This window comes from Conger conger, chromosome 2 (assembly GCF_963514075.1).
Source record: "Conger conger chromosome 2, fConCon1.1, whole genome shotgun sequence".
Lineage (NCBI taxonomy): Eukaryota > Metazoa > Chordata > Actinopteri > Anguilliformes > Congridae > Conger > Conger conger.
The window spans coordinates 75,600,720-75,617,609 of NC_083761.1; the positions used below are offsets into that span (position 1 = coordinate 75,600,720).

Sequence of the window (16,890 nt, forward strand, 5' to 3'; positions counted from 1 at the left end):
GGGGGGGGGGGGGGGGGAATCAGGAAGGAGTACTAAGGTATAGTCTGAAAAGGTGTGTTTGAACATGGCTAAAACATATTTTCAATATGTATCAAAAAATTGTAACAATATTTCACTCTCAAAGCTTAAGTCAGAATCTGTTTCAATTCAGTCAAGTCAGGAAACAAATTAAAATGTTTCAAATGAATGAGAAACATGCATGATGATATTATGTGGTAATATTGCATATATTTTGAGCATCTAACCCATTAGCAACATTTTAAAACATACTTTGCCCCTTATGAATGTGCCCTCAGCTGTGCAGGGGAGACATACAGTATATTTAATAATCTTGCAGACACTCATATCCAGATAAACATTTATTGTAACTCATGACCAAGAAAGGTTTGGTGAAGAACAGAAAAGGTGTGGTTCACACTCATCAGCTGGAGAGGGGTTTAGGCCCGGCTCACTACACACAGCTGGAGTGGGGTTTAGGCCCGGCTCACAGCACATAGCTGGAGTGGGGTTTAGGCCCGGCTCACTACACACAGCTGGAGTGGGGTTTAGGCCCGGCTCACAGCACACAGCTGGTGGGGGGAAGGGGTGAGGGAGAGCCCCACGGTCGGCGTCAGGTCCAGCTCATCCTCAGACACCCCCGGTGGTGGTGTGAAGCGGAACCTCTGCAGGAGGAAGGTGAAGAAGAGGAAGAGCTCCATCCTGGCCAGGCTCTCTCCCAGACAGGCCCGTCGCCCTGCGAGCAAGAGATAATCACAGCACTTAAATACAGCTACAGGAAAGAGATAGACACAGCACATACATACAGCAACAGGCGTGTATTCCTGCCTTTCGCCCAATGTATGCCTGTTCAGGATAAGCGGGTTAAGATGATGGATGGCTCATTCTAACGTAATTTACATAGCAACTGAACTCTCGGATCACGCGGACTCACCGATAGCGGCCAAGGGAAAGTAATGACGATTCTGAAAATGTATAACTTTTAAAGATTTAAATTGATCCTATGGTGGGACTTTTACCATTTATGGACGGTGTGACAGAAATGTACATTTATATCGTTCGAATGACCAAGTGCCGTTAAAAAGCAAATTGTATGTGTTTGTGTTATTCGCGTATGCTAGCTACATCATACTAACCTCAGACAGGGACCAGTAAAGGCTTAGAACACACAAGCACTTGTAAGATCTTGTAAGTTTGATCACCACTACACTCAAAAAAATTTCTTGCTGGATTTAATTTAAAAAGTTTTGTCAAGTGGTTCCACGAAACTGTATTAAGTAACTCCTAAGACACTACATTCTTTAAAATTGACTCAATGAAATAACATTAACTAAACAAGAGTGAATGGAGTACATGCTAACTAACTGAATTAGTTTATTTTTATTTAGTATTCTTACATTGAACCAACTTAATATTGTTGCATTCAACTAACTTAATGTTGGTATGTTCAATTAATGCAACATTCTTACATTCAATCAACTGAACAATATTACTTTGATTGAACATGACAATGTTTTGTTCAATTCATGTAAGGTAAAAAGATAAGTAGCACACAGCCACTTTAAGTTACTTTTAAGTAATACAGTTGCGTGGAACCACTTGACAAAACTTTCTTAAGTAAACTTAGCACAAACATCTTAAATAAATCCAAGTAACCAGAGTTCAATTTGTTCTGCATAAAATGTTTAGCTCTGTTAAATAGAACAAATATGTTAAAAAGCAAATACACATGATCTTTAAAACAAATCTGCATTTATTTAGCAGCAACCTTTGACTTCACAATCGATCAAGGACACAGTGCCGAGTCAGTCCAGTCACATCATAAGCATTGTAACAACAGAATTGGGCTGTGCTTATTTCAATAACTTTTTTAAACGCAACACCACATTATGCAACCCATAGCCCTGTTGTTCAAGGTTACCAGGGGAAAAACAAGAACATTTGGTACAACATACAGCAAGGAGTGGCCCAGCAGCTATAACCTTTTTGGGCACTTGAAACAAAATACAGGCAAGGGCCACATTAGGTTAGCTTTGGCTCCCGGGATGCTATTTGCTCTATGTTGTACCAAATTTCCTTGTTGTTTTTCCCACCAAGAGCAACATTCGAACAACAGCACTATGGGTCGTAAAACACTGTAGTTATGCTTGAAGAGCAGGTACGTACTTTCAGGAGTTATAAGAGTAATCTGTTCACTGGAAAAAATGTACACAAAAAATGTACTTGCCACAGAACTTCAAAATAAAAAAATAAAAAAATATTCAACTGCTTGTTTTAAGTAAAGTCCCAAAGATGAGTACAATTTTTGGTAAAATATAAATGCAGTGAACAGATTACTTGCCATACAACTTCACAAAACAAAATATTCAACTGCTGTTTTAACGAGAGCCCCGCAAGTGTGTGTGTGTGTGTGTGTGAGAATGTGAGTGTGCACGCATGTGTGTGTGTGTGCACGTGTGTGTGTGTGAATGTGTGCACGCATGTGTGTGTGTGCACGTGTGTGTGTGTGTGTGAGAATGAGTGTGTGCACGCATGTGTGTGTGTGTGTGTGTGAGAGAATGTGAGTGTGTGCACGCGTGTGTGCGCGCATGTGTGTGTGCTTGTATGTCGCGTGGACTGTAAAGTGCTTTGAATTGAATTGAGAGCAGGCATAAACATGTAGGAGTTACAATAGATATCTGTTCGTTGCATTTCTATTTGACAAAAAAAAAAATCTCAAACAAAATTCAGCTGCAACAACTTGCAAATGAACAGTGGCTGACTGTTAAAGGCCCAAGGGTGACAGCATATTGGAACTACCCTAAATGTCTCTCTGGAACCAACTTATTGGCAGAAATTATAGCAAGAAAACAGTCCTTTAAAACTTGCTTCTCACCTGAACGGAACAGCATTTTTAATTTTGTTTTGTGTCTCTGTATCTGAACAGGGAAGCAAGTCCAGATAAAGCTGTCTCAGGCGTTTAACCACTGGCTCGATGTCCCGGAAGACAAGCTGCAGGTAAGAGCTCCAATTCTGGGTCACACTTCAGGTTATGCACAAAAATTTATCTTTGTGGAATGTGACTGAATGCACACGGCTTAGCCTAATTTACTGTACAAAAATAGAATTTTAGTTTCTTGTGTCTGTGTCAACCAAAATTAATTGGAGTGAGTAAGTGCACTGCCGTGGCGAGTCACATGACACTCCCACAAAAATACGGGAACATTAGCATCCAAATATCACATAACCTAACTTGGTTAGCAGACAGCTCTGACTTTGCCAAATTAGAGAACAAGCTTTTCGATGTTGAAGGAGAAATAGAACCTTAAAGTTTTCAACCAGAATTTACAAAGGAAGAATTGCGAGAGCGAGAGACGGATGAGCGAAGAGTGAAGGATGAGGCAGTCGAAGCTCATAGAGATCAGAGAAGTGGGAACTGCGAACCCATGCATACCGTGACGGAGAGCCTTTGCTGCCGTGAATGGGATTGAGTGCAGTTTTGGAAGGTTGGTGGTTCCAGCCCCGGCTGGAATAAGCTGCGATAAGATCCGCTAAGCCATTGGGCCATTGAGCAAGGTCCTTCATAGGAGGATTGTCGCCTGCTTAGTCTAATCAGCTATCAATTGGATAAAAGTGTCAGCTAAATAACTGTTATATGTTCTCATCTCGCTTTCCCCCCAGGTGATCATGGAGGTGGTGGAGATGCTCCACAATGCCAGCCTCCTGATCGATGACATTGAGGACGGCTCCACGCTCCGGCATGGCTTACCCACGGCGCACAACATTTACGGCATCCCGTCGGTCATTAACTCGGCAAACTACGTCTACTTCCTCTGCCTGGAGAAGGTGCTGACACTGGAGCACCCAGAGGCTGTGCGTGTCTTCACCTGCCAGCTCCTGGAGCTGCACCAGGGCCAGGGCCTGGACATCCACTGGAGGGACACCTACACGTGCCCCAGCGAGGCAGAGTACCAGTCCATGGTCCGCCAGAAGACGGGCGGCCTTTTCGGCCTGGCCGTGGGCCTCATGCAGCTCTTCTCCGGCTGGACCTGCGACCTCAAGCCCCTTCTGGACACGCTGGGGCTCTTCTTCCAGATCCTAGATGACTACGCCAATCTGCACTCCCGAGAGTACACCGAGAACAAGAGCTTCTGCGAGGACCTGACCGAGGGAAAGTTCTCGTTCCCCATCATCCATGCCATCCGCTCGAAGCCTGAAAGCACGCAGGTGCAGAACATCTTGCGGCAACGCACGGATAACGTGGACGTCAAGCGCTACTGCACGGACTACCTGGAGAAGGCTGGCTCGTTCAAGTACACCCGGCAGACCCTGCAGGACCTGGAGGCCGAGGTCCACACTCTGGTGCGGGACCTGGGAGGCAACCCCGAGCTGGAGGCCCTGATCGAGCTGCTCAGCTGCCTGTACAAAGAGGTGTGAGCTGTCCCCCCCCCCCTCTCCCCCCAATCACCCCCACACTGATCCTACCAAAAAACTGACGTGCGAAAACTGCGATCAATCCCACACTCTTTCCGATGGATTTATAGTCAATTTTGTTCGGCTCACGTTTCAGAAACAAGGCCCCCTGTGTGAAAGTTGGTGCTTAACCACAGGATTATATTTGGACAATTTTTTTATGTACATTTTTGCCGATTTGAGGACAAAAGACCCGCATGATCCACTTTACCAGGGTAACTCCACAAATATTTTGAAAATTTCAGCAAAACTCGATTGACATATACTGTACTCTTGCATGTAGGTGGAAACATAACATTTCTGGGTGAAACCCCCTTTAACCCGATGATTTCACAACCAATTTGATTCTGGATTTGCACTGTAGACATGCTGCAGAAATGATGTAAAATAGGCTTACTCATTTCACTAATTCACATTAATTAGCAATTCAACAACTATGCACCACTAATCACTCCACAAAAATTTTGAGTAAACACTATGCCATAAAGACAGCCATGAAGTCTCTGCTATGCTCTGGTAGAAGGAGAGGAGCTGTGAATGGGACAGTGGAGGGTGCTTTATTGGTGTGCAGTGAGACCCATTTAGTAACCGCCCTATGATAAAGTAAGATGAAGAAAAACTCCACTCGCTAATACATTAAATGCCAGCAATGAAGAATTGCTTGTAAGTATGACCACTTAAAATCTCCTGTGGCTGCAGACTTATGTATGCTTCAGCCTCACACTAAAAGCTACGGCTGAAAAAGTGTTTGTGGCTGCCTCTGCTGGACAGAACACGCAATTGTCTCATGACCTATGACGTTTGGGACAAAGACAAAATGTACATCTATCTTCATGATTTAACGTATATTTTTTTACACTTGCACTGGGCCTATACTGCAACCATTTCAAGACATTTTCAATGCATGTTCAGTTGGATTCAGATTAGGTGAGCCACTTGGCCAGCCAATTATTTTCCAGTTATTTACAACTTTCCAGGGTTTGTGAGCAGACTTACATGCACATTCTTCAAGTTTAACAGGGAAATTAGTACAGTCAATGCAGGTAGAGGGTTTGGCTTTTTAAAGTTTATTTCCTTAATATAACTTTGCACAGTTCATATTTACATCTCTGATGGTCATTCATCTAAAAGATTCTGCATTTTTATAAAACAATCATTTCACATAAACATCTCTTTAAAATGCAGTTTAAAGGGTTAGTTTACCAGAAATGAATTAAAGTTTGTTTCGCTGACCCAGAGTACTATCTATCCATCTGGATAGTTTCACTGAGATGAACAAATTTAGATTTGAACTTTTTTAAACGCTGTTCACTGTGATATATTCTTTCTAATCTTTTCTTGGGGTGAATGCGCTAACCATTTACATTTGAAAAACTCAGAATATTTTTCCAAATATAATACCAATTACTTAATCAACCCATAAGCAACATTTAAAAAAAAATACTTGAATGAATGAGTAGTTGAAAAAGCCTGGAACAAAGATTTAAGCGGCTCTCAGCTGTGCAGGGGAGACGTACAGTATATTTAATAATCTTGCAGACACTCATATCCAGATAAACATTTACAGGAACTCTGTCCAAGAAAGGTTTGGTGAAGAACAGAAAAGGTGTGGTTCACACTCATCAGCTGGAGTGGGGTTTAGGCCCGGCTCACAGCACAAAGCTGGTGGGGAGAAGGGGTGAGGGTGAACCTCACAGATGGTGTCAGGTCCAGCTCATCCTCAGACACCCCCGGTGGTGGTGTGAAGCGGAACCTCTGCAGGAGGAAGGTAAAGAAGAGGAAGAGCTCCATCCTGGCCAGGCTTTCTCCTAGACAGGCCCGTCGCCCTGCGAGGAAGAGATAATCACAGCACAAAAACATACTGCTACAGGAGATAGATAATCTCAGCACATAGCTACAGCTACAGGAGAGAGATAATCTCAGCACATAAATACATCTACAGGCAGAGACGGTTCTAGGATTTTTTGTACTGGGGTGGGGTCTCAAGGGTTCTCGGGGTGGCCACTATATCCCCTGGCTTTGGGGTTATTTATGCTTTTTTATTGTTTCACATGCAAACGTTTACTAAGCATTATTAGTTTACTAAGACTAAACATAAATGAATAGGCTGTAGGCTACAGATTCAATTCTATTCATTCGATGGTATATTGGTAACGTTATAGCAGACTGACTATAATCAGATTTTAGAACCGCCCTCGACTACAGGAGAGAGACAATCACAGCACCTAAATACAGCTACAGCGATAATAGCAGGGCATTAATACATAGCTCCCGGGGAGAAAGTAGTCACTCCCAGAATGTACTAAATATTGTACTCATGGGAAACAGATAATCCCAGAACCTTGAGAAAAGTATTTTTGTAATAATCAGTGCATTTTGAAAACTGCAATACAGAAATAAATCCAGGCCCTTTCTGAAACAGAGGAGAGAAACAGTAACAATCCCAGTGTTTTTTCACACCAGAAGGAGAGTGCACAGACTGTAGGCCTTCATTCAGGTTACGTTTACCTCTACTGATCTCCAGACTAATCTTAGTACAAACTGAAGTATGTCTCTACTCTGTCTCTACCTGTGAATCACAGCAGCATTCTTGCATTGGTTAAAGATTAGAGAGCTTTGCTTTGCCATGTACTGCACTGTGCTGTACCTGCAGAGAAGGGCATGAAGGCATTTCTCTTGATGAAGCAGCCCTTCTCATCCAGGAAGTGGCCAGGGTTGAAGCTGTGGGGGGTCTCCCACTCTTCCTCATCCTGCAGCACTGACATCAGGAGTGGGATCACCATAGTTCCCTGTAAAACACACACACACACACACACACGGACAACACACATGGGCAGACACTATTAGACAAAGAAATGCATTATACACATGTGAGAAACATACAACCCAATTCATTGAATACCTCTGGAACACACAGTATGGGTCCAGATGGAACCATATCTATTTCCTATGGAGTTTGATGCATAGTTGAGTGTCCCTTCGTTTGTTACCTCTTTTTAACCCCATCCACGCTGCCCCCATTTGGTTGAGTTGTCGACGTCTCAAATTATTGTTGCGTTTATATTTCTAAGATAATAAAAACTGTGACGTAATAAAACCACAAGATGGCGTTGCCCGATTGTTAAAAAGAACAACATAATTCTTATCTGCCTCTTATTTGCAAAGAAAAACAGCAGCCTCTCCCATGCCAGTTAACAGTTTACATAAATGAAAGGCATATTCTAATTTCTCTACATAAAAATAAAGTAAAAAATCTGTATATTTAAGAGCAAAAATATACAATTCAGTAGTTGCCTGGATAAACAACTTTTACTTTTGCACATCCAGCCAATATATTTTTGGTTTGCTAGGAATACAAGTTTGTTTTGTAAACACATGTAGACACATTTATGGAACCAAATATCCCACCTGGTTATGAAGCTACGACTGTTTTCTGATTAACGTTGCAGCTTATTTCATAATCCTTTCAGCCATTTTTGAAAAATATCTATTTTCCCCACAACTATACCTAAGCAAATGCCACATTGAACTAGTTGTTGTTGCGTAAATGCAATGCCGTGTCATTTCAGTATGGAACTCATTGAAAACATGGCGATCTTCTTGTATGGGGTTTCCTACCCTTTCCAACAAGGTATAATGTGTCATGTTCAGGTGACAGGCAGGTTTCATATTTGGAGATATTTGGGGACATCTGGTTGCAGTTTTGGGAAAAATCATGCGGAATTTGAATGCCTGTCGATATGTTTACCAATGCTTGTACACACATTTAGTAATTTAGTAATTCATCCTTGACTTATAAATGGAGATATTCGGTGTTAAACAATAAAAACATTGCTGATCCAGAAAGAGGAAGATAATAGAGGTAGGGATAGAATTGAGGAGGGAGAAAGAGGAGAAGGAGTGTACAGATGAGAGGAAGGTGTTTGAACCTTCTTGATGAAGTATCCCTGGAAGGTGACATCACAGCTGGTGGTGTGGGCAATGCTCTTGGGTGCAATGTTAGCCACTCTCTGGGTCTCGTGGATCACGGCGTCTGTGTAGGGCAGGTTCCTCCGGTCCTCCACCTGGGGTTCCCGATCCCCAATGACCCGACTCAGCTCCTCCTGTACCTGGTCTGCACCCCGAGAGTGAGAGAGATAGAGAGAGAGAGTCAGTCAGTGTGTGAGAGACAACCATGCTATGGTTTGAGACTTATCTCCAAGGGCCAACAATACTGTAATGAGTTTGTGTGTGTTTGTAAAAGGTGCACCTGTGTGTGTATGCATGCCTTGTGCGTACGCGCATGTAGTAGTATGTATGTGGAGGCATACACTCTTTAAAGTTTGTGTGTGTGTGTGTGTGTGTGTGTGTGTGTGTGTGCATTTCTCTACCCTGTATTTGGGGATACTTGGCCATCAGCAGCAGCCCCCATCTCAGAGTGGTTGCAGTGGTGTCTGTCCCTGCTGCAAACAGGTTGACGACAGTAAAGCTCAGGTTGTGGTTGTGGAAGTAGGAATCCGGCTGGTCTGACTCCTGAAAAGGAACAGGAACAGGACACCGCAGACAATGAAGAAAGCAGAAGCATGATAACACATTAATTAAACAATGTACTGTATGAATTGAACACTGAACTGACACTTCTCAGAAAGTCGATGCAGGAATTTGCAAACACAGCAAATCTCGTTCCTTCAGCTTACATCAAATGATTGGCTTCCAGTTACATCCAGGAATTCATCAGCCAAATATTCCACTGATTTCTATGTGCTAGCTTAAGGAGTAACATGGTGGTTGAATGTGACAGTTGCCTGCCTTCAGGCAACAACAAAACAAATGTGCATCATTTTTTTATTATTCAGTCATTTAAAGGTATTTTAAAACTATTCTAAGCCTAAATTTCCCACTATAAAGGTTGACCCAAACTGTCTGGGCATGGTAATGAGAACTGTCAATTAACTATGATTGACAGACCGTTCTCCCAATTTCCACACATTGTTGTTCGTTACCATTGCTACCTCCACGATACGCGCTCATCTTGGGAGATGCTGACCTATTCAATAATTTTTGCTTGCTAGCCAAGTTAAGATAAATGCACAACTATATTCCTTATGAAAGCAAACTAGCTAGCTAATATTATTGATTATGTCATCTTATGAAAGCAAACTAGCTAGATAGCTAACGTTCGCTCACAAGCTAAATGAATATAACCAGAAATAGTCTAATAGTACTTAATAGTACTTTAAGTGAACCTAACGTTAGTCGAATATTTGCATTGGCTTGCCCGTAGGCCAGCGGAGCAAACAGGGTTTGAGAACCACTTTTGACTGAGATTAAATTAATTATGTAAACTTTTATTGCCATTTTAACTTTGTTTGATTTAATTTAGAATTGTGAGAGGTGCCAATCATTTTGATACCTATGGTTTTCAGAAAAAAATAGATTACTTAATAAAAACATTTAACATTTAAACATGAGAATAAATGTATTGAAATAAAAGTTTAATATATAAACACAACAGATTTTTAGATTTAATTATGAAGGGTGTCAATAATTTTGCAGCTGACTAAGTACATACCAAAATGCAGAATATATAAATTTGCAGTTTACACTTCAACAGCAGGTTTCGGAAACAGGCGCTTACAGCTGCATGACGTTCCCAGTCATAATGCCTTTATGAATGCAATATCTATGGAAATTACTCATGATTATAGTGTGGGCTAAGTAAATCTACTGTAATGTAATGAAGGCTTGTGGGTAAGGACAAAGTAGTACAACCGAGTCATGATCCAGTTCTCTCGCTATACTTCCTGCTGTCGAACTAGGAAGGAGTCCACAAATCCCCTGAGGTCCTGGGGGTTGAGTGTGTCCTTCAGTCCCTGCACCAGCCCCGTAATATTCTTGATGGAGTTTTCAGTATTCTTCAAAATCTGAGTCCGATTCACCAGCCACCGGCCACAACACCAGCGCAGCCAGGGGAACATGTTGTACAGCTGCAGAACCCAGCCCAAAATCCAAAATGGCGCAGAATCCGAACCACAAAAAAAGTCTGCACATTATCAAAGATAATCATCTTCCCCATCACCAATTTCACCTCTGGATTCATCTCTCTGTCAACTGCAGGTAATATGAGGGCAGACCTGATACACCATAATTATGTCCTGTGAATCACTGACAATTTAGAAAGAAATCCAATATTTGCAACATTAACCATTACATTTAAAGGGTTACATATTCCTTTTGAGGGTCTAGAACAGTGGTTCTCAAAGACAATCCCAGAATTTTAACAAGCAGATAAACTTCCCTGAATTAGGAACTGAATCTGTGGCTTTCTGCCCCTGACCCCACGGCATGTGGTGGGATCAAGAAAGGCACACTATACTATATTTATTTGCGGATTCATTGCTGTTTACCACCTATGTTCTCAACCCTGCCGACAGTACACCCACAAGATGAGGGAAGCTCACTCAGAAGTGAAACTACATATTTTGCTCTGGCTTTTGGGATTGCTACTGTGGTTGGAACGGAAATTAGTCCCTCATGATCAAGTTTGGGAACTACTGCTCTAGAGCTTGTAACGTCTTGGCAATGAGGTCCAGTTGTGCCTCCAGCCATTATCAGCTCTGCCACTTGGATGCCACTCTGTTGCACTATTCCCTTGCCCAGGAACAATTACGCAGTTATACATTTCTACCTTTATAAAGAAGTATTTGCTTAGTACCAGTACCGGTATTTCAGCTGAACCACCCAAGCGGATATTTTCATTGACATTGTTGACCATTTTTTGAAAGGCGGGGTCAGCGTAGTCAAAGCGTCTGCCATATATAATGCTGCAGATTATGTTGGAGATGGAGTAATTCACTGGCTGAGTGGTGTCGAAAGGCTCACCTAAAGAACAAAGACAGAATAAATACAAACTGAGTTTCCTCTCACAATATTGTCTTTACTTGTGTAATGTCTTGTGTTCACTGGGACTGTGTTACTGCTATTTACTTTGAGTTACTTTTTTTTTTTTGGCTCTGTAAACATAAATAATTCTATGACCTTGCACAAAAATTATATTTCCCTCAAGGGTCTTTCAGCACAATGGGTATGCACTTTGTTGTATGTCTGCAAAATGCCAATAATGTAATATACTGAGTTGCCCATCCCTGGTTTAAAGGATAAGCATTCCTCCAAATTACACAACAGCCTTTCTGCCTCCCATGGATTAATTACAGTGGATCCTAAACTCAGTCATGAGATCCACTGTGTCCAGACCTTTAATACTATTAATTAATTAATTTCTATGCTTTTGCAAATCAACAGCGGAATTTGCAGTAATTAATGCTGATAAATATGATTAGCCATTGCAAATTAGGGAGGAATTAAGATGACACCTTTTTATAACTAAAACGTTGCCTGAATCCAGGCCCATTTCTGTCTCACCCTTGAAATTCTCGAACACCTCGATGAGGTGGTGTAATTCCTCGATGATCTTCTCCTCGCTCCCCCTCTTGCCCATTCCAAAGTCTCGCAGGGTGGACAGGGAGAAGCGTCTCATCTCCTTCCAGGAGTTTCCGTTGGCGAAAATAACACCTGGGAGAGGACAGGATGTCACTGGGGGCAGAAACTAAGATCAGAATTTCACGCATATTTCTTGAATCTTGTGCAAAGCAAAAATCAGCTTCCCCAATTGTCCAATAGTGCACCACTGTAGTGCTGATTTCATGATCTGCAAAATGGCAGCGACAGCTGTGCCAATGGCGGGCTGCTCGTGGCCATTTCAGGGCTACTCCACTGGGGCCACTGGGGGGGGGAAGTATGTTTTAACACTCAAAGACTGTGGCTACTTTCAGAAGGAGACATGTTCACGGTCACTGTGTTTCTGGAGTGGATGGAGATAGTCAAACCAACAGATTAGACAAGATTTGGCTCAAATGCATACCGTGCCCTTTCATAAGATCTCGAAATATGGGTGCAATTTCCCGGTCTCCAAATTCTGCTGCGTAGTCGACCAGCGCCTGTTTGACTGTCTTGCAGCCTGCCAGGACGACCACTTTCTTTGGGCCCAAGTGTACAGTGAACACAGACCCATATTTCTTAGACAGCTGGAGAGACAGGAAATAGAATACATCAGCTTAAGAAACTAGCATACCACAGTTGGCAGCTAGAGTATAGACATATAAGAATACTATATGTATACATCATATATACAATATATATATTGTGGTGCCTCGTGGTGGATCCTGAGGGCAGTGGGTGGGCCCAGCTGGAAACCAGACACAGGAGTCAACAATATTCAGAAAAAAATCAATCTTTTTCTTTTTTCTGTTTTCTTTTTTTTTTTTCTCATCAGAGTATTGCTGATAGCGCCCCCCCCTCAGGGCAAGGGTAGGGAAAAACGGGAGAAAATAAAAGGGCCGTTCAGGCAAAAATAACTTAGGTTCTTCCCAGACCAGGGTATTCTTCAGGGCCTCCTTCCTCCCTCCCTCCTGGGCCGCGTCAGGGCTGGGGAAAGGGAGAGGGTAATTTGAAGGCGCTTCATTATCCTCACGTGTCCCTTGGTAAGGGCGGGGTCTCCGGGTCAGTACGGCAGACAGTTCTTCCTCCCTCTGCCTCTTCCTTCTTCAGAATAGGCGCCGACTCACTTTGTTTGCAGCCCCAACCACGCCTTAAATCTCTCCTCTGCTCATCAGAGAAAAAGGCAGCAGCTGAGTCAGTGTTTTTCCATGGGGGTTCACTCACGTGCGCTGTCCGGGGTCCTGGTCTGCAGGTAGAGGGATTGCTCTCCAGGGTGCTGATCTCCCCATCACCTATAAGTGCCATTATAATCTATGGCATGCACAAGGCTAATCATGGTGGTGAGGTAGGGAGAGAAAGGTGCAGAGTCTTCAGTCTGCTTTTGAAAGGTCAGAGACTCTGACATCCACAGGAACGTCATTCTACCACCATGGGGCAAGAACAGACAGCAATCGTGACCGAGAAGTGCAGGTGATTGTTGATGAGTGATTGAATATATGCAGGGGCTGATCCCTCCACTGCCTGGTTCGCAAGCACCAAAGCTTTAAATTTGATGCGAGCCATAACAGGCAGCCAGTGGAGGTCACAGAGCAGGAGGGTGACGTGATTGTCTGGGGACACTGAATACCAGACGAGCTGCAGCGTTCTGGATCAATTGCAGGGGTCTGATGGTGGATGCTGGAAGGCCAGCCAGCAGAGAATTGCAGTAGTCCAGGCAGGACAGGACCATTGCTTGTACGAGGAGCTGAGTGGAGTAGGTGGTGAATATTTTCACTTGAGAAAATTCCTGGTCCCTGTCAGCGACTGTGCGTCCTTTCTATCAGGAGGTATAAGGTGGAACCTAGTGCCAGTGGTGACAGCTATTTAGGATGGGCCCCAAGATGCAAGATTTTTTTCATGGGGCCTTCCTCAGACAAAAAATGCTAACTAAGAAGCAGGCACGCGTACGCGAACGGATATAACCCACACACACACACACACACCATTAGACAGATATTTTACAAACAATACTTTGGATTTTATTTGGCTCATGAGTAACTTTGGTTATTGGGACACAGGCTACATCGTTTGCGATACTTTAGAACATTTGTATTAATCAAGTCAGAACCATGGACCAACATGGACGGTCATAGAATCAAATCAACAAGTCAACAAATCAACTAACGATAGTTGGGATGTTTACATAAATAAAGCTTAGGCCTATGAAGTTTGCTCACATTACATAAATAAAGCTTAGGCCTATGAAGTTTGCTCACATTAATGTTACTGCGTTGAGCAAAATCTAGATGTCTATGGGGTGGAAATATAGGTTGAGAGACGTTTTGACATATAGACTAGGTTAACCCCAATACAGCTCAGGGTTTACCTGAATGGCTACGTCCTAGTTGCTAGAAAACATTCACTTTTCAGCCAAATTTTCTCCCGAAAAAGTATAGTAGGCTAACATTATATCTAGCTTGCTATCCTACCTGCAAGGTTTTGCTGCCATCAGGTGTAGTGATTGCGATGGCAACTGCTACTCGGAACAGGGTAGCAGTTGAGGAATATTTTGTGTCTAAAAACTGTCTAGTTTATGTAGTTTTGCTACTTTTCCTCCTGGTTCTTTTCCGCGACCCACTTTTGTGCTTCAAGGGCATTTTCACACTAGGCAGCAAGATGGCGCTCAATATTTTATGCATTAGACAAGCTAATATCAACACGATTGCATTTTGGTAATTATGTGCCCACTGTAGCCTGATCTCCCTGTAGCTATCTAACAGGAGTGGAATCTGGTGCAGTCCTCTGCTACTATAGCCTGTCTGCTTCAAGGTTTAACAAGCTGTGCATTTAGAGATAGCCTTCTGTACACAACTGCTGAGCATCTGTGGCCTTTCAGTTAGCATGAACAGGTCTGCATATTCTCCTCCAACCTCCGAAGGTGTTTTTGGTCACAGAACAGCTCCTCTCTGGATGCCTTTTTTTAAATCACACCAACTGCAGTGGGTAAGAATACCAGGAAGGCAGCAGTTTCTGAGATGCTGGAATCATCATGTCTGGCACCAACAATCATACCACGGTAAAAGTAGTTTCGATCACTCATCTTGCCCATTCTGACGTATGGCCAAACAAAAATCTGAAACCATTCATTTTACCTAAGGCACAGCACACAATAGCAAGGTGACAAAGAACTAGATCTAAATCTCAGACAGGATAAGATAAGATATACTTTACTGAACCCGATGTGGTAATTTGTCCTCTGCATTTGACCCATCCGAGTTACTTCGGACCAGTGGGCAGCCACAGTGCAGTGCCCAGGGACCAACTCTAGTTCTGAGGCAAGTGCCTTGGAGAAGGGAAATGGCAGGAGCACACCTAACTTGACATGCATTTCTCTGAGTGCGGGAGGAAACAGGAGTTCCTGGAGTGAACCCACATGAAAACGAGGAGGACACGTATGCATAGAGGATCTCGCCAGCTATGATTAAAACCCAGGACCTCTTCAGAGGCAACAGTGCTAACCACTATGCCACCGTGCCGCCTAAAATAGGCAATGGAGAAAGAGACGGGAAAACAAGTACATGAATGACAAAAAAAACACAGGCGGGCAAACGTATCCACAGATATGGTAAAACAGGCAGTGGATTACGTCATCTACATGCCACACCAGTAAGAAATGAAATACCACTTGTATGACACGTTTCTGAAAGGAAAGCAGTAAATTCCAGCTTGCCTACATACCTGAACCAAGTAATTCATTCTTTAACCATTAAATAATTCCATGTTTTTTGTCCTTACTTCACAGAGAGATACATGGAGCCGTTTCAGGTCCAGCTGGTGCAGGTTCCCGAGGAGGGGCAGGGGTCTGGGTCCCGGTGGGTCTTTTCCAGGCCCAGGGGTGGAGGAGAGCAGGCAGAGCAAAAACAGCACCAGCACCACCCCCAGAAGGGTCAAGGGTGGGGGCATCTGGGGTAAAAATCCCTCCAACATGGCTCCTGATGAACTGATCAGCCCCAAACACAGGAGACAGAGAGAGATAGATTTTAATAGCAGCAGTAGTAGTAGTAGAGCTTGTGTTTTCTGCAGTTTCTGACAGAGAAAGAGAGGGAGTGAAAGAGAGATGATGATGACGACAACATGACCACTCCAGAGCAACAATGCAACAGTCTGGCTGAACAACAGTGATCCTGCTTCAGCAACAACGCAATAGTCTGTCTGAACAACAGTGATCCTCCTTCAGCAACAATGCAACAGTCTGTCTGAACAACAGTGATGGCAGAAATAAATGTCTCAGAGGACAGTGGACGGGGCCAAAGCTGGTAAGTCACAAGCTGGCTTCATGGTCCTAAGTCCCAGTGATATTTAACTCTACTGGATTGCTTCTACAAATTTGCCATCCACCTGGTTGGGACTGGAGGGAAGTACACTCACCGAGCACTTTATAAGGCATTTACATTACATGGCATTTAGACATTTACATTTTTGTCATTTGGCAGACACTTTTAATTCAAAGCGACTTACAAGTGCATAGGTTCTACCATAAGTCAAAGCATCACATCCAGAACTAGGAAAATACACATGGAATGCTGTTCTAAACATAGTCGTCATCATAAGTGCAATTTATTTTTTTATTTTTTATTTTTTTTGGGGGGGTTAGACAAGGATAGGGATATCAGAAAGGAGGGGTGGGGGAAATCAGGAGGGAGGACTAAGGTAGAGTTTGAAAAGGAGGGTTTTGAGTCTGCGTTGAAATAGGGGGAGGGATTCTGCTGTCCTGACAGTGGTAGGCAAGTCATTCCACCACTGAGGAACCAGAACAGAAAACAGGCGTGAACGTGCAGCTCGACCGCCAGGTGCTCATAATGAGGGAACCACAAGGCGACCAGAGCTCGCAGACCGCAGTGGTCTAGCTGGGGAGTAGGGAGTGATCAAGGATTGTATGTAAGATGGGGCAGACCCCTTGGCAGCCTGAAATGCCAACACTAGGGC

General features: G+C 43.3%; 2 protein-coding genes across 2 annotated transcripts; one reads left to right on the forward strand and one right to left on the reverse strand.

The window, feature by feature from the left end:
* Window positions 1-353: 353 nt before the first annotated feature.
* On the reverse strand, window positions 354-15,891 carry LOC133118820 (cytochrome P450 2K1-like). Its single transcript, XM_061229084.1, has 10 exons — window positions 15,700-15,891; window positions 12,350-12,512; window positions 11,851-12,000; window positions 11,150-11,310; window positions 10,230-10,415; window positions 8,820-8,961; window positions 8,379-8,563; window positions 7,097-7,238; window positions 514-733; window positions 354-441 (listed from the first exon to the last, which is right to left on the reverse strand). The coding sequence occupies exons 1-9, from the start codon at window positions 15,889-15,891 to the stop codon at window positions 546-548; spliced, it is 1,509 nt and encodes a 502-aa protein (XP_061085068.1). The 3' UTR covers window positions 354-441; window positions 514-545.
* LOC133113389 (geranylgeranyl pyrophosphate synthase-like) lies at window positions 2,929-4,413 on the forward strand. The gene is made up of 2 exons (XM_061222954.1): window positions 2,929-2,994; window positions 3,658-4,413. Exon 2 carries the CDS (start codon window positions 3,664-3,666, stop codon window positions 4,411-4,413), a length of 750 nt encoding a protein of 249 aa, XP_061078938.1. The 5' UTR covers window positions 2,929-2,994; window positions 3,658-3,663.
* Window positions 15,892-16,890: the final 999 nt, after the last annotated feature.

Bases quoted from the DNA above. Each gene is read 5' to 3' on its own strand.
- LOC133113389 (XM_061222954.1), top strand. From the start codon at position 3,664: ATGGAGGTGGTGGAGATGCTCCACAATGCCAGCCTCCTGATCGATGAC.
- LOC133118820 (XM_061229084.1), bottom strand. From the start codon at position 15,891: ATGTTGGAGGGATTTTTACCCCAGATGCCCCCACCCTTGACCCTTCTG. The intron at 11,311-11,850 runs GTGAGACAGAAA...TTTGTTCTTTAG, and splicing joins GGTGTTCGAGAATTTCAAGG to GTGAGCCTTTCGACACCACT. The intron at 10,416-11,149 runs GTACTGGTACTA...TGGGTTCTGCAG, and splicing joins GTGGTTCAGCTGAAATACCG to CTGTACAACATGTTCCCCTG.